Genomic DNA, 22,470 nt, shown 5'->3' with positions numbered 1-22,470 from the left:
GGGGTGTGAGACATGCGAGTTTTTAGAAGGTAAATCATCGAAAACACAAATTAAGCACAGGCACACAAGTACAGCTTTGTTTCATCAAACCTATATATTTATTAATATTATACATTTTTAACGATTACTGTAATATATAAATAAAAATGTTTCTAGGTTTAAAGAACTGACCTACTTCAACGATTTTCGATAAGGGGTACGAGAACATATTTTGAGAACCAAAGGGGTCCAGGCTGCAGTAAAGGTTAAGAACCACTGCTCTAAGAGTTAAGTGCAGCTCCATGATAAGACAACATATTATTAGATACACGACTTCTTCACATGACACTTAAGAGGGAGCTGAAATAGCAAAGATCACTGTCTGTAGCAGAGTGCAATGCACGGCAACTTGCACCCCCGGCAGCCAATCCTACAAGGTGAGCCAGCCACAGCTAGGACACTAGACTTAGCAGCAGCAACGTAGCGGGATAATGCCGCCCCCGAACGAGACCCACGGTGCTAGGCTCCCGTGCACCCGGGGAGGTTTTGGCCTAGTGTCTCCCCTTCCCATCCCCTTTCCCATGATCGACCTGCTCAGCCACTGAGCTCCGCCTGACCCCACTGGGCTCTCCCCCTCCCCGCGCGGGGCACTGCAGGGGCAGCGGCCTCGCTTTGCTAACGGGCACGTGCGAAGCTTCCCACACGCTGGCTGGAGGCCGGGCCGCTTCTGCTGTTCCCCGGGCTCCGGAGCACAGGCCGGGCCGAACTGCAGCCCGCATCCCACCACCTGCCTGAACCAGCCCCGCTCCCGCAGCCAATAGCGGGGATGCTGCAGGAGGAGCAGCCGCGGCTCCCATCCCCCCGGAGGGGGAGGGGGTGTCTGCCGGCTGCCCGGACCCTCCCACTGCCGCTAAGCTCATAAAGCCCCCGCTTGGCCTGGAGCGGCCCTTTGCCTATTGCCCCGAGCGGAGGAGGAGTCAGGCGTCCCCAGGCAGCCCATTGCTGCGGCGGGTGGAGGCGGAGAGCTTACGAGAGGGGCTTCACTTCCCCCTCCCCCCGCTCAGCTCCTTCCCAGCAGCGCCCCCTTCTCCGCGGAGCCCGGCGCCTCCCGTGGTGCGGGGGAGGCGTGACCAGCTCCGGCGGGGCAAACGGGAGCTGCTGGCTGCGCGTCCCACTGGAGGGGTGAAGATGGCGCTGGACGGCAGCAGGCAGCCCCCCATCCTCCTCTTCCTGCTGGCTCTGGCTCTCCCGCTCGCGCCGCCAAGCCGGGCAGCGGACACCGCGCTGCCCCCCATCCCCGCAGGTGAGGAGTGGGTAGGGTGGGGGGCAGCTCCAGCCGGGCCCCTCTTCCTGCGCTCCTGGAGGGCTCGGGCTCATTCATTCGTGACCGGACCCGCTGCAAGAGACGCGGGGAAACTGCCCGCCCGGCTGGGCTGCCCCAGACTCGCCAGGTCCCCTCCGGCTCGCGGTGGATTCTCTGCGCTGGGGGGTGTTGCAGCGAGAGGCGAACTGGAAGTTGGGAGAAATTTTGGAAAGTTAGCTGCCCCTCCCCCCCCACGGTGGCTTGATGATGATGATTTGTAGCTGTGGTTTGAGGAGATGTTTAAAACTCTTCGATAGTTCTCCCAGCTTGGCGCTGCTAAGCCCCGTTGTTGGGAGGCTTTCCAAGAGCATCGCCAGCTCTGGCTTCGGGCTTGTGAGTTTCAGCGGAATTGTTTGCACGTGTGTTCTGCCTACTGTGCAACGTCCATCTGAAAGATAAAACTCCAGGCTCTTGGGTGACTTGCCCTGCGTGACCGCTTTCTGCTGAAACAGGGAACGTTTTTTGTGTGTGTGTCTTAAATAGAAATATGTTTAAGCCTCTGAAACATTTCTATTTGGAGGGGGTTGGGAGAAGAGGAGGGAGTAGCGCTTTCTTCATGGTGCATGAATATCTACTGATCGTGAGATTCCTGCTGGGGAGGAACTAGTCAAAGATCTTCAAATTGTTGACTAGGAAGCAGATAAGTAGAGGCTCATAATGTATTTAGCAAACAGTAAGGCAAACCACACAAATATAGACCTACACTGGCTGAAAAGCTAATGTTCAAAGCCAGGATCTTTCCCCTTATTGGGGAAGAGATTTGCCCCTGTCTTCACCCTTGCCTGTTAAGTAATTAGTCCTCCTCCCTCACCCCCATGAATAGCCTGGGATGCATGACAAGGTGTTGATGGGCCACATATTTCCTAGCTCCTAGGAAGAGCAGATGGTGCTACTCACTGATGACCCAACTTACTTCCAGTGAAGCTTTGCTACTTAGTTTTCTACATAAGAATTTCCTCCTAGTTGAAGGCATTGGAGAACTGAGTTCCCCCTCCCTTTCATTCCAAAGCTACTTGCATCTGAAGAAGTGAGGTTCTTACCCATGAAAGCTTATGCTCCCAATACTTCTGTTAGTCTTAAAGGTGCCACAGGACCCTCTGTTGCTTTTTACAGATTCAGATTAACATGGCTACCCCTCTGATACTATTCCAAAGCTTGTTCACCTTCTGCTGTTTGAATCTTGTAATGTTCCAAGAAGCTAGACAGCAGCAAGAAATTCAATCCTTAGTGTGTAAAACAATAACAAAAGAACTTATGCCCCAAACCAGTTGAAAAAGTGGTCAGACACGTTTGTCAAAGTACTGCCTTTGCTTCCAGGGAGCCACTTGTCACAGTTTTGCTGTACAGGTCTGTCGCATCTTACGTTGGGGTTACATTCCGCAGTCAGCGTGTAAAGCGAAAATCGTGTATAGTCAAAATTACATTGAGTGTAATGGCGGGCAGAATCACCCGCACTACAGGTACAGTATTAAAATTGTTGTTTTTCTCTTTTTTTTGTTTTGGCCGACTGCGTAAAGCTGAAATCGCGCGTAAGATGTTAAATGCGCATAAGATGCGACAGACCTGTAATTTTGAACCTAATGCACAGCTCTAACTGGATCTTGCATGGGAAAGGTATCCTATCCTGCTAGATGGATTTCACATGGTGATAAAAATAGCGTAGACTAGTCTTGACAAGTTCAAAGTGATAATAAGGTTATTTTAATGTCTGGTTTAATTCTCTCAGTGTGCAGAAGAAAACTTTTTGGGGGAGTGACTCTTGTAAATTTCACCCCGTTTGATTAGACAGTATCGGGTAAGGGTGTTGGGAGCTTGATGTAACAAAATCTTGTGTTGACGTATACCAGATTCTGTAGACGTGTCAACCTGCTCATCTGTAGCTTCCTTATACGGACAGTGCTGGCCTTGTTAGCTTGCGATTCTGGCTTTAGTCCCGTTTGTGCACAGAGCAGCTTTGTAGGAAATCACTATTTATTGCAGTCTGTCAGAGGGGGTGTCAGAGTAGCAGCCATGTTAGTCTGTATCCGCAAAAAGAAGAACAGGAGTACTTGTGGCACCGTGGTGCTGCTGTTTTTATATTAGTCAGCACAGTGTGTCAACTTACAGCAAATTGCTTGCATTTCATTCCATTTCAAGTACACACAGGGCCGGCTCCAGGCACTAGCCTGGCAAGCAAGTGCTTGGGGCGGCCACTCCGGAGAGGGATGGCAGGTCCGGCAATTCGGCGGACGGTCCCTCACTCCCGCTCGGAGCGAAGGACCTTCCGCCGAATTGCCGCTGCAGATCGCGATCGCGGCTTTTTTGTCTGCTTGGGGCAGCCAAAACCCTGGAGCCAGCCCTGAATACACATCCCATAAAAACAGCTTTTCAAACTGTAGTATGTCTATTTTATTAACTGAGAGAAATAAGTGTTTCAGGGTGGGTGTTAGAGGTAGGATCTCAAGATTTAACGGATAGCTGCTAGACTGTTGTACTATGATCAACAGAATACTTAACTAATACGGTGTGTGTGGGGGTTACACTAACTAATCCTGGTGATATCTCTGTGAAGTAGGATTGATCTATTAATTTTGAACAATACTAATAGAAAACAGTTATTTGTATTATGGAGGCTGTCACTTTTTTAAAGTGGATTCTGGCTAACACGAATATTAAGAAAATCTGTACTGAAATATAATCTGTACTGAAGTATAACAGACTGCTGACTTGGAAGCTGCTCCTTGAGATTCTTGATTCCAGACACATAGCAAGTTTGTTTGTTTGTTAGCTGCAGATGCCAGTTCTAACAGTTAGTGATTTTCCTGAGTTATTCTGTGCACATTTTATTGCCTTCTATTAAGTATATTTTGCTACTCAGTGAGAAATAGAACTTGACACATCTCTCTTTTGTGTTGTATCAGTCTTGAGCTTAATTTCTAGGTTGCTGGTATTTTGTGGAACAGTATGTAATTTTCAGTGTATAACCAACACAGTTGGCATGTTAAATTTTCAAAACATCAATATATCTTACATTGGAAATCATTTGTAACAGTCGTGAGGAAAAGTGGCTGCCAAATACTATCTTGCTCTATTTTCAAATCAAACTACATACCTAGTCTTGATCAAAAAGGCCAGTGTTTCATTAATACAGAATTACAAATGTTCATGAAGAGTAACAAAAAGACAGATCGTTAACAAACCAGACTTGAGCAGTTTAGTTGCAATAAGGTTCTTGTAACTTTAGTTGCAATAAAGTTACAAGAACCACACTAGGAGTTAATTCTAGTTAAACAAAACAAAAACTTCCCCCCCCCCCCCCCCCGAAAAGTCAGCTATTTTTTACAGCTTAAAAAAAAAAGTACATAAAGACCATTTATTGTCCAAATTGGGTACATAATACTTAGCAAAGTTCAAATCCGTATGTAACTCAGTCCACTCTGTGGATGATGAAGCCACAGTTTTAGATGTCGAGACATTTCTTGTTGTGTCAAACTTAGTAAATATCTATCTCTTGTCATCTAATGTAACCCACCCAAGTGAGTTAAGACCCCTACAGGGTTCAGCAGGAATTTTATGGATTGCAGTGGAGTCTAAAACAGATTTAGGTTACTAAATCTAGGTTTAGGTTGCTAAATCTGGTGTTTCGGCACCCAGGTACCTTGTAGTTTTTTGAGTCCTGATCCACAGATGACTTGCCCAAAATCACACTGGAAATCTGGCAGAGCAAGGAATTGTATTTGGGCCTCCTGAATGTCAGGCTGCTGCCCAAAACCACTGGATTTCCCAGCAAAAATTACTTGTGTGAAAAATCCCTATTTATGTGAGTAAAGCCACTGAAGTCAATGTGGGCTGCTCCCATGTGTAATGATTATTTGCAGACGTGTTTGCAAGATCTGGCCCTGAATTAGATTAAAACATGCAGAATGGCAACTAACTACTGTGGGTGTGCAGCAGGGAAGTGTGTGTTTGTGTGTGTCTGAAGATAACCGTAAATAAATAAACATGGCTTTTCTTTTATGTCACATTTCTAGTTACTTTTTTACTCTAAATATTATTGGATTGACTTTGAAAGGCTTCCCTGGCAAAATAATTTTGACACGTTTTGCAAGCCCTTCATAGCATTCAGGATGCATGACATAATGAGGGTGGAGTGTGTTAACATGCCTAGTAAGTGCTTTGATGGATGCTAGTTAGTGCTGGAAATTTCAAATTATCTTAGATTTATAGACTAAGACAAGATTTTGCCACCCTTCTTTATGTTGAGTAATAACTTAGTGAGCAGCTAGTTCCATTGATTTCATTGTGCAATTTGCAAGTGTAAGGTGAATAAGTGTGGCAAAAATCTGCCCCAAACACACTAATACCAAAGCAGACTTCAGTGGAGCTACTCACTGAGCAAGTTTCTACTCCACATGAGTAAAGGTGGCAGAATCGGCCTATATATCATCGAGGCCCTGATCCTGCAAGCTGCAATGCACAGGTACCTTGGCCGGCTTGCTACTCATTTTAAGTCAATGGGGCTCCGTGCAAGCAGCTTGCAGGATTAGAGTCCAAACTGGATGCATGTCTCATATGAAGTATTTATTTGCACTAATAACAATATTTGGAAATATCATGACTAGAGCATGTCTTAAGTGTTTTGATTTCTTCTCTCTGCCAAATTTAATTGCTCATTTAAAAACAAAAAAGTTACTGGACTGTTGGCATGGAGGGACTATTCAGTTTATGCAGTGAATTGCACTATTAAAGTATGTTAATAAATGTAAATCTCATCTATTTCTTATGGAACTGTTGGTTACTGTTTTAAAGTCTAGTTTACCCAGTGCTTGAATTGATTCATTTGCATGAAGGATAGGTGTGGACATTGTAAGGGCCTCTAGCTTTTTATTTAAGATGATTTTTTTATTTTAAAATGCAAAAATCAAGTGCTCCTCAGAATTGTGTTTCAGAGAGGGTCATAAACTGAAGATATGACAGAGGAATAATTCCCTTTTCAATTTAAACAGTGACTTTACTTTTCTGCAGCATAAAAATATCTTGTTTGGTGACATTTCTCTAATGGGAGTGTATTGTAACTGTGTAGGAGATATTTAGATATTAGTTTCATTGGAGGGGGTATATTTAATCAATAAGGGACAGATTCTAATAGCCTTGCTCATATTCAGGAGCAACCTATTCAATGAGTAGTCTGACTATTCCTAGAGTACGATACTACTCAAGGTGAGTACGATACTACTCAAGGTGAGTACAGGTATCATAATCTGGCCCATATTGATAGGACAGTAGTGAAGTATCTAAAAAGCATAATTAATCACATAATTAATCACTTAATTGGCCACTTTCCACCAATAAATAACTACACCCACAATTTTCAGTAGTTACTTTACAGTACACTATTTCAGACACACAACAATATTTTACATTTGGCTCTTCTCAAAACATCCTGACTTCTTTACACTCCAATATGGTTATATGTATATACATTCCTTTATATTGTTTTTGTTGGTTTTAATTCAGTATTGTGACTGTAGAATCTCTTATACGCTGATAAATGTTCAGAAACCTTATACTGAAAATATTTGGCGATTTCATCCTTTTCTATGCAAACCAAAATTAAAGGTGTACTATGTATTGCTGTATAATTTATTGTAAGTTATAATCATCTTTGTGATGAAGCACAGAGTAATTTCAGGCTGATTTCCGAAATAGTTTAAAGCAACAAAATACAAATCTGCTTTGGTTAGGGACCTTAAACTAGAATTTTATATGGGAACCATGAACAAAATCAACTTATTTCTTCCTTTGATCCATTAGGATATCTTTAACACAATTTGAATTTTTTTTTGCTGTGAAAGCAGCTTGGAGGACTTCAAGTGCGGATTTTTCTTGCAAGTGTAATATGGGATTTGAAAGATCATAGTTTAATGACCTGAAGGATCTTATTGGGAGATGAGAGTTAAAGCATGGAAAGTATAATATTTTTATTTGGCAGCAATGCTAAATTCATTCTTTTGACGTCACTGTTGTATTTAAAATCTGGTATGTGTTCCTATATTTGTAATTCATGTGTGGATTAAAGCAGAAAAAGTACCATTAACCTCTAAACCTGAGATGTGAGATTGAACAAGAGAAAAGTGCTGGACAAACTTAGGGTAGGTCATCACTACCCGCCGATCCGGCGGGTAGTGATTGATCTATCGGGGATCGATTTATCGCGTCTAGTGTAGATGCGATAAATCGATCCCCGATCGCTCTGCCGTCGACCCCGGAACTCCAGCACTGCCAAGAGGTGGAAGCGGAGTCGACGGGGGAGCGGCAGCAGTCGACCCTGCGCCGTGAGAATGCACGGTGAGTTGATCTAAGATATGTCGACTTCAACTATGCTATTCTCGTAGCTGAAGTTGCGTATCTTAGATTGTTCTCCCTCCCTCTCCCCCCTCCCCCCCCAGTGTAGACCAGAGCATAGTTGCTCATTATGGGCTAAGTTCAGCAGCCATTCAAAGTCAATAGGAATGTTTCTATTGACTTCCAGGTGGTATAGGATCAGATTCCATAGGCCCATCCTGCTTCCATGGATTTCAGTGAAAGCCAACTTGTGCCCACATGTAGGGAAAATCAGATTCCACTAATGAAAGCAGTTCCAGCAGGTGCCATTCAATGAAATGCAAAAACTAACTAGTCTTTGTTCCATAGGTTGTGTTAATTTAGAACTCTTATTACAACAAGGTGTTTAGTTACTGAGCTGGATTCTGGCCTTATACCTGTTTTACATCAGTGAACAGTAATTTTAATAGTTAATCCTAATTTATAATCGTGTAAGTGAGATCAGAATCAGGCACATGGACTTACTAAAAAGCATCTCACCCACCCTTACGCTAGTGACTAAGATACAAAGTCTTAGAGGTGGGCTAGGTATCCTACTGCTTTTCTGTGCTGACTTCCATTACAAGAGTGCTGGTGAGTGTTAGCTCCAGGAGTGGAATGGGAGCAGTTTCTCACCAATGCGATATGAGGACTTGAAACATCATTTTCCCTTGATAAGTAATAATCGCTTTCCCTGGCAAGTTGGGGTTGTGAGTTATCCATTTGTGCAGAATAAAGGAGCTCTTCAGAAAGAAACACTTCTGTTATGAAGATGAACTTCTTGCAGCCTAACTGTTTAAATAGTTAAAGCCAGACTTTCTAAAGAGCCGAGGGCCAGAATTTCAGGTGCTTAGCACCTACAACTGGGACCAGATCTTTTACACTGTTAAGAGCCCAATAGCTCCCAGTGTGAAAAATCTGGCCAGAAGTTTCAAAAGAGCTCAGAATTTTACCAATTATTTGGTGTTTAATTGGGAGTGGAACAATTCTGAAAATCTGGCCTATATTGTGGGTGCTGAGCTCTTTTGAAAATGGAAACTATAATGACTGTAGGGAGGCAGCATTGTGTGTCCTCTGCTCTGCTACAGCTCCAGTTACTCTTTTCTCAAGTAAATACTGACCTCAGGATGGGTCATTACTGCAAATCTCAGTCCTTGACTTCATTGATAAATTAGCTGTAGGGAGTTGGAAGAAGGTCTTTTGTAAGAATTCTCACTTTTCTGTTTGATCTTGTTTAAACAGGTGGCCTCATAAAGAAATAGCCTCAGGACAAGAATTTTTTTATTGATATAGTAAACAGTCAAAAAGGCAGGAGCTGAATAAACTTGCTCACTTGTGCAGCTCATGTCAATTTCATGTTATCCACTGAAAAAGCAGTCCTGCTGACAAATTACAACAAATTCAGCAGGGTTGTTTAGGGAGCAGCTGGTTCATACATTCTAATGACATAACATACCAAATAAAATTTGTTTTATTTCTTAGTTTAGTAATTGAGACCAGTCCAATGCTTGCTTGAAACAAACACTTCATTGAGTAGATAGGGTCTGATCCAAAGCCAAGTTAAGTCAATATTCTTTTGTTTTTTTTCCCCCTCTTAGCTGTACAGTTCCTAAGAATTCTGCTCCATTCCCTTTTTAAAAATGTAGTTTTGTTGTGATTGACGTGGAACAATTATATCATTGATATCCAAGTCCATGGCTGTTTACACATAGTCTGAGAAAGCACTCCGGTTGGACTCAATTAACATAACAAGCAATAAGATGAAGAAAATTAAAGTGAAGCTTTGAGTCCCATTTTGTGAGTCTGTGTTAGTATATACTGTGTATGAAATTAACGCTTTACTATATGGCAAATTCAGAGTGCCTTTTAGTAAAGTAAGCATTTAATTGTATTATCCCAACTCTGTTTTTATTTAAAAAGAAGCAGTGGGATGCAGGGAACAAAATACCAGACTACATTCAGGCAGCACTTATGGCCCAGTTATTAAGGCATTTGCAGCAATACTAGCTATCAGCCGGTTTCTGCATCTGGGAAGTGACCCATACTTCAGGAACAATATGTTCTAATTTCTGTCTGAAGGACCACAATAGGGAAATATTCTAAAGAGTTCCTATCCTTACTAACGCCCATTTAGATCAATGGGGGTTACTAACTTTGGGGGCTTTGCTGGAAGTTGAACCAGCCCCCCCTCCCCCAGGATCAGGAGGCTACAAAAGTGTCAATTGGCTGCCTTGGTCCTTGACCAAGAATGGCTCAGTCAAAAGAGAGTATGAGCCTGGACCTGTCATAAACTTCCTGACTGTCAGGGTGGTTAAGCACTGGAATAAATTGCCTAGGGAGGTTGTGGAATCTTCATCATTGAAGATTTTTAAGAGCAGCTTAGACAAACACCTGTCAGGGATGGTCTAATACTTAGTCCTGCTATGAGTGCAGGGGACTGGACTAGATGACCTCTCAAGGTCTCTTCCAGTCCTATGATTCTATAACATTTGTGTCCCTGGATGGTGGAAATAGCATCAAAAGACCAGGCCTTGACTTTTATTTTACTTAATTTTATGTTTGTCTCATAGTTGATTCCTGGAGGCAAAAGCTTGTGGAAAGACTAATAAACATACAAACACTGCATATAAGTTTTTCGTTTCCTGTAGGATGGGTATGCTCAGTGCTACCTGCAGTGCAACTTACACCGCTTATAAATTGTTGTTGGGAGAACAGTTCTGGCTTATTTACTTTCTTACATACATTTAAGTGGTCTTGTGAGGGAGTTACTTTTTTTGAAGTGGTAAAAGTACATGACTGGTCTTGGTAAGCAAAGACACATCTGATACTCTTTACGTTGCTGCATAAATATTTTAGCCAGTTCTGACTATTTTGTAGTGAGGCACCCACTTAGCATACACATCACAAAAGAGTGATTATTGTTAAGTTTGTGATGCAGATAAAAACAAAGATTTCAAAAGAGCTTAACACTCTCAGTAGTTCCCATTTTAATACTTATGGCCAGATTTTCAATACATTTTAGCACATAGGGAACTGTGCTCTTTGAAGGATAGATTTTTCAAATGTTAACTGTCTGGCATGTAAGTATGTATTGGTGCATGAAATGCTAGTTAAACTGCTTTAGAGTTCAGAACATAATTTAAACTTTACAGCTTAGTGCTTTTATTATTTTTAACAACTCTGTTTAAAATGTTTATGATCTCTTCCCCCCTCCCCCCCGGTATATTTTTAAAGACAAAGGAGAGTATCTTATTGCCCTTATATAAATCCATGGTACACCCACATCTTGAATACTGCGTACAGATGTGGTCTCCTCATCTCAAAAAAGATATACTGGCATTAGAAAAGGTTCAGAGAAGCGCAACTAAAATGATTAGGGGTTTGGAACAGGTCCCATATGAGGAGAGATTAAAGAGGCTAGGACTTTTCAGCTTGGAAAAGAGGAGACTAAGGGGGGATATGCTAGAGGTATATAAAATCATGAGTGATGTAGAGAAAGTAAATAAGGAAAAGTTATTTGTTCCCATAATACAAGAACTAGGGGCCACCAAATGAAATTAATGGGCAGCAGGTTTAAAACAAATAAAAGGAAGTTTTTCTTCACACGGCGCACAGTCAACTTGTGGAACTCCTTGCCTGAGGAGGTTGTGAAGGCTAGGACTAGAACAGCGTTTAAAGGAAAACTGGATAAATTCATGGAGGTTAAGTCCATTAATGGCCATTAGCCAGGATGGGTAAGGAAGGGTGTCCCTACCTCTGTTTGTCAGAGGGTAGAGATGGATGGCAGGAGAGAGATCACTTGATCATTGCCTGTTGGGTTCACTCCCTCTGGGGCACCTGGCATTGGCCACTGTCGGTAGACAGGATACTGGGATAGATGGACCTTTGGTCTGACCTAGTATGGCCATTCTTATGTTCTTATGAGTAACTGTCAACCCTCCAATGCTAATAAAACCACCCAGGGCCCAATCCTGCAAGGTATTGTATGCTAAAGTTAATGGGACTTGAAGATAGTCTGCAGTTCTCAGGAGAACTCAGGAACTTGCAGAATGAGCAGAGGGGGACAGCAAGGTCTTGGAAATGTACGTAGGCTGATCTAACTAAGCAGTAATACTCTCAGCTCACCGCTATCTGTCTCTCAAGTTAATTAATTTGAAGTATTTAATATATGATTCTTACTTCTTACAAAACAATGTGTTTGCTATGTCAGCATGTTCTGCTGTTATCAATCCTGGAAAAAGTCTCAGTCAAATGCTTCCATTCTTCTTCCTGAAATATGCTGAATATTTTAACAAGAAATTCTTTTGTTGGTTTACTGCTTTCTTTGACAATGTAAATGTCTCATAATAAAGGCTGATTCCCTCACTCTCAATACTGAAATGTGTGTTAAGTATTGCATGTGCACTCCAGATCTTAGTACCTGTTGCTGGCTTACATAGATCTGTATACATCAACATAGTCAAACTTATAACAATTTTTATGACAGATACTAATGGCTCCCCTTAATCACCCCTTTTTATGCTGTCCAGCTGCTATACTTCTCTTTTTTTCCAGAGAATCTGGTCTTTGCACGTTTTAAATTATACAGCTTTAAAATCAGATTTACAATGGTCATAAATCACTCATTTTCATGTTTATTGGCAGAATTATAATTGGAGCATTCCAGCTCTTGAATTAACACATTTAATTTTCCTATTGCGAAGGCCCAGACCGCTCCTATGAGCAATAGGCAGTGCAAACTAATGTCACACTAGAGATCTGGAATGGAGGAGTACTTTCTAGGGTCTTTCACTTCCCATCCAGATAGCAATTTGTGGTATTGTGATCAGTATCCGGAAGGAAAGAGTAGGGGAGCCAGTCTCATTGCTACAGGACCTTTATAGTCATGTAGGGCTCTGGTGGAAGAAAAATAGAATTGTTTTAGGCCTAGCCGGAGTAAACAAATTCAGGGTTAGACCTTTTTTCATGAAGGGCTCTTCTTTTCTTAAAACAGTGACAACATACAATGTTGCTGTGTGTCTAGGAAGGCTTGTCTTCTCTTGGATTCCTTTGTACTGTAATAAAATTAAATTGCCTACTAGCTGCTCCTTTAAAAGTACACATGTGAGTTCTGAGTTAGCTGTGAGTTATACTTATCCAAATGGGCAAGGAGTACTTTGTGTGTGGTTTCAAAGGAGGAAAAAAATTAGGCTGAAAATAAGGTACTATCCAATATGTTTTAAATCAGCCCTATGCTAGCAAGTTAATTACCTTGCCTTATACAGAAAATGTTGTAGAGTTCCTTACATTTTCCAGGATATGCTCCAGAAAAAATACTTGATTTGTAACACAGATTACAAAATGTAACTCTCATATACACAGATTGTATCACAAAGAAGCGATTAAGAGTTTTCCTTATCAACCTTTACTAGTCTCATCATAAAGTTCTGGGTAATTTTGAGTTTTGAATTCTACTCAGTAGTTCCAAAACCCAAGAATCACTTCTCTTTGCCAAATTGGTTTGGATTTAATAGTACATTCAGTAGTTTCCATTACCCTTTATATTTACTGTTGTGTTTGAGACAGCACGTTTATGAGTGCAACAAAAATAAAACTTTTCTCAAACTCTTGTACTGGTGACCCCTTTCACACAGCAAGCCTGAGTGTGACACCCCCGTCCCATAAATTAAAAACACTTTTTTATATATTTAACATCATTATAAATGCTGGAGGCAAAGAGGTTTGGGGGTGGAGGCTGACCGCTTGCAACCGCCCAGGTAATAACCTCACGATCCCCTGACGGGTCCTGATCCCCAGTTTGAGAACCCCTGGTCTACTGTGTCATGCTTGAAGGAATCTGTCAGGAGAAGGTGCTGGCTGTGCAGTTATCTTGGTTATAAGCACAGTTATGGACTTACTAACCAATTATCCATTCCAAATTAAAAAAAACAAACAAACCTCTGTTCAAGGCCCAGGAGATGGTGAGAGGTAGGGAAAGTCCACCAGCAGCTTTTTCTAAATTCAAAGTACTAAAAATTCTGGGAGTGCAGGCACCTGAATTCTGAAGGCAATTTTTATTTATTTATTTTACTTGTAGACTGCCACTTGATGAGAATGGCCAACATCTAAAAGTGGCCGGGGTTCCTTTTTTACGGGTTATTGGCTGCCTTTCTGTTCCAACTCCAGTGGATGCAAAAGTTGGAAGGAACAAAAGTAGAATAACCGAGTCAAGACTCTGAATAATTTCAGCTGTTTCCTGCTTCCATATCCATGGAAATGAGCATCCAACTAGGGACTGAACAAGGGTTTAGAGAAACTTTTTTTTTTTTTAATCCCTCTGTTTTCATTTTCTATGGAAATTGGATCAGAAAGGCAGCTGCAGGAACTCTTAGCCACTTTAAGCTATTGGTTGTGACTTTAGAGTACTCCATACCAGATTTCAAAATAGTAAATTACAATATTTAAAAGAAGGCGGAGGGGAACCTATCTATTTGTCTGTAATCATCCAGGGAGGGAGCGGATGAGCTAGCAACTGCAGTAGAACCTCAGAGTTATGAACACTTTGGGAATGGAGGTTGTTCATAACTCTGAAATGTTCATAACTCTGAACAAATGTTATGGTTGTTCTTTCAAAAGTTTACAATTGAACATTGACTTAATACAGCTTTGAAACTTTACTATGGAGAAGAAAAATGCTGCTTTTAACCATCTTAATTTAAATGAAACAAGCACAGAAAGTTTCCTTACCTTGTCAAATCCTTCTTTAAATTATCCCTTTATTTTTTAGTAGTTTACATTTAATACAGTACTGTACTGTATTTGCTTTTTTTGGTCTCTGCTGCTGCCTGATTCCATACTTCTGGTTCCAAATGAGGTGTGTGGTTGACCAGTCAGTTTGCGACTCTGGTGTTCATAATTCTGAGGTTCTACTGTAATACTTTATATGCAGGCTAGCTAAATCTTACTTTCCCATTTCAGGGATCTGAGTCTTCACTTACATCCTCTTTGACTCATCCTACAGTTTGGAGAGTGATGTATGCCTTATTACTCAGGCAACACTGTAGTGGGTCAGGGCATCTATATAGATGGCTGGTCTCTCCGTCCAACTTGCATGGTTTCCATCTTCTGTTTGGTGCCATGCAGTCAAGCCCACCTGCCCAGGCCTCAGCCTGTCTCCCCTGACAAACTTGAATAAATCCAGTTGGAGGTGCAGCGGGGCTAAGGCAGGCTTCCTGCCTGCCCTGGCTCCACCTGACTCCCAGAAACGGACAGCATGTCCAGCTCTTAGGCTTGGGTAGTGAGCGGCTCCCCTGAGCGGGAGCTGGGAGCTGCGAGGATGGCGGCTGCGGGCATTGGCAGCGAGCAGGGCTCCCCGGCCCCTCTGCCTAAGAGCTGTACGTGCCATCCTATTCTGGGAGCTGACTAAGGTAAGCTCCGCTCGGCTGGAGTCCACACCCCAAACTCCCCAACACACTTTAACGCCCTCCCAGACCCCGCTGTTATGATATACAAAGCACATGGGATCTTTTATAGAGGAAAAGGCAAATACGCCACATTTAGTGAAAATACAACAGTTAGCATATGCTTTTCAGTTTCTCTCTCTCTCTCTCTCTCTCTCTTTGCCCTGCCCTGCCCTGCCCTGCCAGTTGATGTTTATAGTTACCAGTCTGTTGTAGCTCGAGTCAATCTAATGGCCAGTTAGATTGAGCATGAGTGAGGAGCTGGGCTCTTGTTGGTTGCGATCCAATGCTCCTGGAGACAAACTCAAAGCCCCATGGCAGAGCACCCTGTTCTTACAGACTTTTTTTCTCTGTTGAAGTCTATGGATTTTGCTGTGTCAGTTTGTGACCAGGTTACTTCTTAATTGGTGTATCTTTTGATGTTAACATTCCAATACACCTCTTGAGAGGGTCATCCTGTCCTGGTTTAGATTTAATCAATTGTCCTTAGGGGTACCAGCCTTCACCTCAGGGTCATCGATCTGCCCTCTCTTCATTATGGATGCGCACTGATTGTGTCAAGTCAAGTCTCTTCACTCCTTCTTTCTTGACCATTTGGCTATAACAATGGCCTTCACACCTTATCTTTTCCTGATGCATGCATTCCTCATTCACACAAACAATCTCTTACAGAAACCTTCAAAGGTATACAGACAGCAGTATTTTTATATTCAGCAGAATACATTGTAAATCAAGGCTTGCTAAATCTTCTAACTAAAACCATTCACATTGGGGCTTCAGGCCCTCAACATTCCTCTAATCTCCTTAACATGGATACAATACAAGATCCTGTCTCTTACTTACTAAAACCTTAAAACAAAGAAATGTATATTTAACTAGAGTGCCTAATTTGTAATACATATAGGAAACCATAGTAGACATTATAACTTATCCAAAACAAAAGGGTGACCATAATCAGTCATAAGGATTGTTCTGGTCTGTCATTCCTTTCTGCTATTCAAAAAGAGTGGGTGACAGGGTAAAATCAAATCATACATTAATTCTCATAGTACAATGATAAAATCCTGCTCCTACACTGCACCCTCTTCCGCACACCAACACCCTGCCCAGTCCTGAGCCCCCTCCCACATTCCAGAACCCTCGGCTCTGCCCCAGAGCCACACCCCCAGCCAGAATCCTCAGGCCCTCCTGCACCCCAACCCCCTGCCCTAGCCCGGAGCCCCCCTCCTGCACCTTGAACCCCATATTTCTGGCCCACCCCAGAGCTCTCACCCCCTCCTGCACCCCAGCCCGGTGAAAGTGAGTGAGAGTGAATGATGGGTGGTGGGGGGGAATGAGCTGGTGGGGAGCCTCTGGGCAGGGCAAGGGTGTTTGGTTTTGTGCAATTAGAAATTTGGCAACCCTAGCCCAAGCTCCAGGATCCTCCCACTTTGTAATTAAATAACCCATTAACTTGAGCCCTGTAAGCCTAAGTTAGCTGTCATGGGCCAGCTGTGGGTATCTAATTGCAGTGTAGACATACCCTGGGAGAGCTGGTGTTTGTCTCTATGGCTGTGCCTTCTCTCCTTGGAGTTTTAGGCACTCTTCTTTCCCCACTCTGTCTCTTGCTTAGTAGCCACTTTTGGCAGGTATTTGTGCCTCTTTGATTTCCTCTGCACCCAAAACCAGAGGATATAGATCTAAACAAATTACCAGTTATACAGCAGTAATTCTATTTTGGTTTTACATGGTCTCTAGAACCCCAAGGGTGGAACTATATTTCTGTAATTGTAAATCTTTAAAACTCTATGCAGTATGTGGTTCAGAGATCCATTATCCCTTTTCTATTTGGGTAGAGTACAAGCACCTCTGTGTCAATAGGTCTACAAGGTCTGGATCTAATAACTAAACCTCAGTCATCATATGGTAGCGAACAGTATTCCGAGTCTTGGCTGCTCCTAAAACAATTCTGAAAGTGTACACAAGCACTGGTGCAAATTAACTAGTAATCTGTGAATCTTCATTCAGTAAAAACCATGTGGGTCAAAGATTGGCAAAAGTCTGGCTAGTCACACATTGTTTGGCAGGGGGCTTGGGTGGAGGACATTGTAACTTAAACTTGGCAGAACTGTTCCTGGCTTAGACCTTGTTGGCTAAACTTCAGCCCAAAGCAAACATTCTGAATTATAGTTCTGACTCCTGAAAACAAATATTTATGATGGGAGTGTTGTCAGATCCTTGATTGTAGCACCCCAAAAATAAGTTATGCAAGGGAAATTAGATGCTGATGTAAAATGTTCATTAGGACTCCTAATAGGTTACAAAGATCTTTGTATGCAACCTTGGCTTTCTTGACATGACTAGCAAAGTGTTTCCTTATTGGTAAAGTTATAGTTTGCATTTAAAAATGAGCACATTTGCCTCTGGAGATACTGTGTCAGCCAAATGCTGTGTCTCTCAGCGGTTGTCTCTGGAAAGCAGGTCTGTTTTATTTATGTAATTGTCAGAATGTCCTCTATAGTAACACTCTGCTAAGTTTAACACACTCAGCTGGATTGAAGTTCTGGTCTTCATACTTCCTTTTATACTTTAGTATTGCATTGGGCTATAGGATCGCATTCTTCCTGTTTACATATGTTCAAATGCTGCTTAAGTCTGTTGTATAAAGAAACACTGGGCCTGATACTCCCCTCTGGTGACAGACAAGGTGCAAATGATAGCTTGTATGTCAATGGAGGCATACTGCCAAAGAGTAGGTGGATAAGGAATGTTCCTGGGGAGTCCCTTTGCCCCCTGCATGGACATCACTGGTCTCCTGTAGCTACCTTGGTTTCCTACATGTATGGACACAGTCATGTTTGTTGTCAGAAATATTATTGTGCACGTAAATTGTGTATGGTATTGGAAGTTTCCAGAAACAAGATAAGATCCATTTTAATTTCACCAATTTGTAACACTATGCCATGGGTGTCCTGTCAGTAGCAGTGTTCAAACCCAGGCCCTCTAGATCTAAAAGCATAAGTCTCTACTGCTAAGCTAAAAGATCCCGCTCTGTTAGCACAAAGGCTGTACGAACGCTAGCATTCAGCTATTAGAGCAGGATAGAGCCACGCTGGGTGAACCTGAGTTACAAGCACATTATGTAGTCTTATGGAGATGAAATGCTAAGTTTTAACATGAGCATTTTTTAGCACTGTTTCTTCATTTTCCCTTCCCTCTCCTGCTTAAGTGAAATGATAGTTTGTTAAAGGTACTGAATTGACAGACTTTAATATAATAAGTCCTGCTTTTATCCACAGGGCCAAGTCCTACTTGGTGTCCGTGAGTAGCCCTCTTGGAGTAAAGGAGACTACTCATGTGAGTAAGGAGGCTAGGTATTGGCCCAGGAAAATTTATATCAAGTACAGTGATGGAGGAATCTTCCCAACATTGCTTCATCAATGCCCTTATTTAGAGGGCTCACCTTCGGGAGCCAGATGCTAAGTGCAGCATTCAATCCTTGATCTATGGCTTAGTCTTCCATCAGGGCATGAGATATGACAGATTTTGTGATGTATAGAAATCTGCTAGGAAATGTACTGATGCTATTGCATTATGTGGTCTTTTATTTGTTAATTTGAGGTTTCAGAGGCATCACATCTTGGAATCAAAAGACACCTTGATTAAACTTACCTGTCCTGTTTCTGTTTATCACATACACTAGTTTTATGACTTCAACATGATTTCAGTAGAGTTACCTCGGGTTTATTCCAGTATAAGATCAGAATATGGCCCATTGCCTTTAAGGACTTGCTGTATCTGAATGACTAAATTAGTGAATTCAGGTCCCTTTTAAATAAGACTAATTTTACTTCTTATATTTTCATAGTAGATTTCAAGGAATTTTTAATTGGAATTGACATTAGATGGTAGCTGTTTTGCAGAACTAATGTGTTAAAGCCACCAGGCTTTGTTTCTTTTTAAAATTGCTCAGAAATATAACTAATGAGAAGTAGAATTGTCGAAGACCTTGATATTAAAGATGAGTTGATAAGGAATTTAATGCGAAGTGTGAATATAATTTTTTTAAGTCTTTTTCTTTTACAGAGGGTGTGTCTACACTACGGGATTAATCCGAATTTAGATAATTCGGATTTGAAAAACAGGTTGTATAAAGTCGAAATGGATGCGGCCACACTAAGCACATTACTTCGGTGGTGTGCGTCCAAGTACCGGGGCTAGCGTCGATTTCTGCACCGTTGCACTGTGGGTAGCAATTCCATAGCTATCCCATAGTTCCCGCAGTCTCCCGCGCCCATTGGGATTGTGGGTTAAGATCCCAGTGCCTGATGGGACAAAAAACATCGTCGCAGGTGGTTCTGGGTACAGCCTCACCTCCTCCCTCCCTCCCTCCCTGCATGAAAGCAACGGACGGCAGACAACCATTTTCGCGCCTTTTTTCCTGGGTGGGTGAACACTGCAGACTCCATACCACGGCAAGCATGGAGCCCGCTGAGCTCAAGACAGCAGTCATGAATATTGTAAACACCTCGCGCGTTCTCGTGGAGTTTATGCTCAGCCAGGACCAGAAAAACGAGGCGAGGAGGCAGCGGCAGCGCAGCGACAAGCATGATGAGGACATGGACACGGACACGGATACAGAATTCAGTGAAACCACGGGCCCCGGAGCTTTGGAGATCATGTTGTTAATGGGGCAGATTCTATCCATGGAACGCCGATTCTGGGCCCGGGAGACAAGCACAGACTGGTGGGACCGCATAGTGTTGCAGGTCTGGGACGATTCCCAGTGGCTGCGGAACTTTCGCATGCGTAAGGGCACTTTCATGGAACTTTGACTTGCTGTCCCCTGCCCTGAAACGCCAGAATACCAAGATGAGAGCAGCCCTCACAGTTGAGAAGCGCGTGGCGATAGCCCTGTGGAAGCTTGCAACGCCAGACAGCTACCGGTCAGTCGGGAATCAATTTGGAGTGGGCAAATCTACTGTGGGGGCTGCTGTGATGCAAGTAGCCAAAGCAATCACTCAGGTGCTGCTACGAAAGTTTGTGACTCTGGGAAATGTGCAGGCTATAGTGGATGGTTTTGCTGCAATGGGATTCCCTAACTGTGGTGGGGCAATAGACGGAACCCATATCCCTATCTTGGCACCGGAGCACCAAGCCACCGAGTACATAAACCGCAAGGGGTACTTTTCAATGGTGCTGCAAGCACTTGTGGATCACAAGGGACGTTTCACCAACATCAACGCGGGCTGGGCGGGAAGGGTTCATGACGCTCGCGTCTTCAGGAACACTACTCTGTTTAAAGGGCTGCAGCAAGGGACTTACTTTCCGGACCAGAAAATAACCGTTGGGGATGTTGAAATGCCCATAGTTATTCTTGGGGACCCAGCCTACCCCTTAATGCCATGGCTTATGAAGCCATACACAGGCAGCCTGGACAGGAGTCAGGAGCTGTTTAACTACAGGCTAAGCAAGTGCAGAATGGTGGTAGAATGTGCATTTGGCCGTTTAAAAGGCCGCTGGCGTTCATTATTGACTCGCTCTGACCTCAGCCAAAGAAATCTCCCCATTGTTATTTCTGCTTGCTGTGTGCTCCACAATCTCTGTGAAAGTAAGGGGGAGACCTTTATGGCGGGGTGGGAGGCTGAGGCAAATCGCCTGGCTGCTGATTACGCGCAGCCAGACACCAGGGCGATTAGAAGATCACACCATGAAGCGCTGTGCATCAGAGAAGCTTTGAAAACCAGTTTCATGGCTGGCCAGGCTACCGTGTGAAATATCTGTTTTTCTCCTTCATGAAAACCCGCCCCCTTTATTGACTGATTTTCTGTAAGGAACCCACCCTGCCCCTTCCCCCAGCTTTCTTTCAAACCAAATAAAGTCACTATCATTTAAAAATCATTTATTCTTTATTAATAGATTAGAAAAAGAGGGAGGGAACCCGGGTGGTATTTGGGAGGAGGATTGCTGGGAAGGAAAAAGCCACAAAGAAAAGGTTAAAAAAATGACAGCCTTTTGCTTGGGCTGTCTACTGGGGTGGAATGGGAAGGTGTACGGAGCCTCCCCCCCCCGCGTTCTTACATGTCTGGGTGAGGAGGATACGGAACATGGGGAGGGGGGAGGGTGGAACAGGGGCTGAAGCGGCAGTCTGTTTTCCAGCAGCCGTTCCTGAACCTCCACCAGACGCCGGAGCAGCCCCAGCGTTGCATCCTTCATCCTCTGGTCTTCCTGCCGCCACCTCTCATCTCGAGCGTCCCTCCTCTCCTCACGTTGGTCCCTCTTCTCCTCACGTTGGTCCCTCCTGTCCTCACGTTCACTGACTTCTTTCCTATACTTTGAAACTGTTTCCTTCCACTCATTCACATGAGCTCTGTCACTGCGGCTGGATTCCATAATTTCAGAAAACATCTCGTCTCGCGTTTTCTTTTTACGACACCTTATCTGTAATAACCTTCGGGATGGAGGGGGGAGGCTTGAGGAATTTGCAGCTGCTGTAGGGAGGGGAAAAAAGAGAGAATTGTTTTAAAAGCTACATTTTGCAGAACAATTCTTATACTCTTTCACGGTGACCAACACTGTTCACATTACATAGCACGTGTGATTTCTGTGCAAGGTCGCATTTTGCCTCTTAATGCTGAGTGCCTGTGGCTTTGCTGCTAGAGATCACAGGTCTGGGCAACAGAATTCGGCTTGCATGCGGCCATGGTAAGCTTCTGCCCTCCTTTCCCACATACCAAGCATAGCTTGTAGAGTGCTGCAGAAGCCTGGCCAATCTAAGCCAGTTGGGGGGGGGGGGCAGTGTGGGGGGGCTTGTCTGGGCCCCTTCAGGCAAGTAGAGTGCTGCGGTTTTTCTGTTAACATTCAGCAGCACCAGAAAACAAACTAACCACCCCCCCTCTCACCATGAATTCTCTGGGATTATCGCTGTACCCCTCCCCCCACCGCGTGGCTGGTAACAGGGAAGATCCCTGCTAGCCTAATGCAAAAAGCTCTGGGCCAATTCCCCCCCTGCGCTTGGCTAACTTCAGGGAAGGATTTCTTTTCAGACACAGGCAAACAGCCGAATAGGAACTGCCACCTCTGTCCCCTTAATTAAGTTCCCGTATTTCAACCAGGTTACCAGGAGTGATATCACTCTCCTGAGGATTACACAACAAGATAAAGAACGGATGTTGCTTGAATGCCAGCAAACACCGGGACCATACGCTGCCAGGCTTTGTCAGGCAATGATACCAGATTACTTGCTGCAAGCATGGCGTGGTCAAGTGTCCTACCATGGAGGAGGGAATAAAGATGCACTGCCCAGAAACCTTCTGGCAAGGCTTTCGGAGTACCTCCAGGAGAGCTTCATTGAGATGTCCCTGGAGG

At 43.4% G+C, this 22,470-nt stretch overlaps 1 protein-coding gene across 3 annotated transcripts in view; it reads left to right on the top strand.

Annotated features, from left to right (window-relative positions):
• The first annotated feature begins 339 nt into the window (after positions 1-339).
• Positions 340-22,470, top strand: part of PLOD2 (procollagen-lysine,2-oxoglutarate 5-dioxygenase 2) — a 79,802-nt gene continuing 57,671 nt past the window's right edge. The window contains exon 1 of one of the 3 annotated variants that reach the window (XM_034781456.1): positions 340-416. In XM_034781456.1, coding sequence (XP_034637347.1) covers positions 377-416 — 40 coding nt within the window. In that variant the 5' untranslated portion in view covers positions 340-376. Of the gene's footprint in view, positions 417-918; positions 1,283-22,470 lie in introns of those variants that run through there. The other 2 variants (XM_034781454.1, XM_034781455.1) reach the window with 2 other exon arrangements.

The sequence above is a fragment of the Trachemys scripta genome, chromosome 9 (genome assembly GCF_013100865.1).
Source record: "Trachemys scripta elegans isolate TJP31775 chromosome 9, CAS_Tse_1.0, whole genome shotgun sequence".
Classification (NCBI taxonomy): Eukaryota; Metazoa; Chordata; order Testudines; family Emydidae; genus Trachemys; species Trachemys scripta.
Note: the sequence above shows the minus strand (reverse complement) of the source record. Positions and strands in the feature narration are given on the sequence as shown.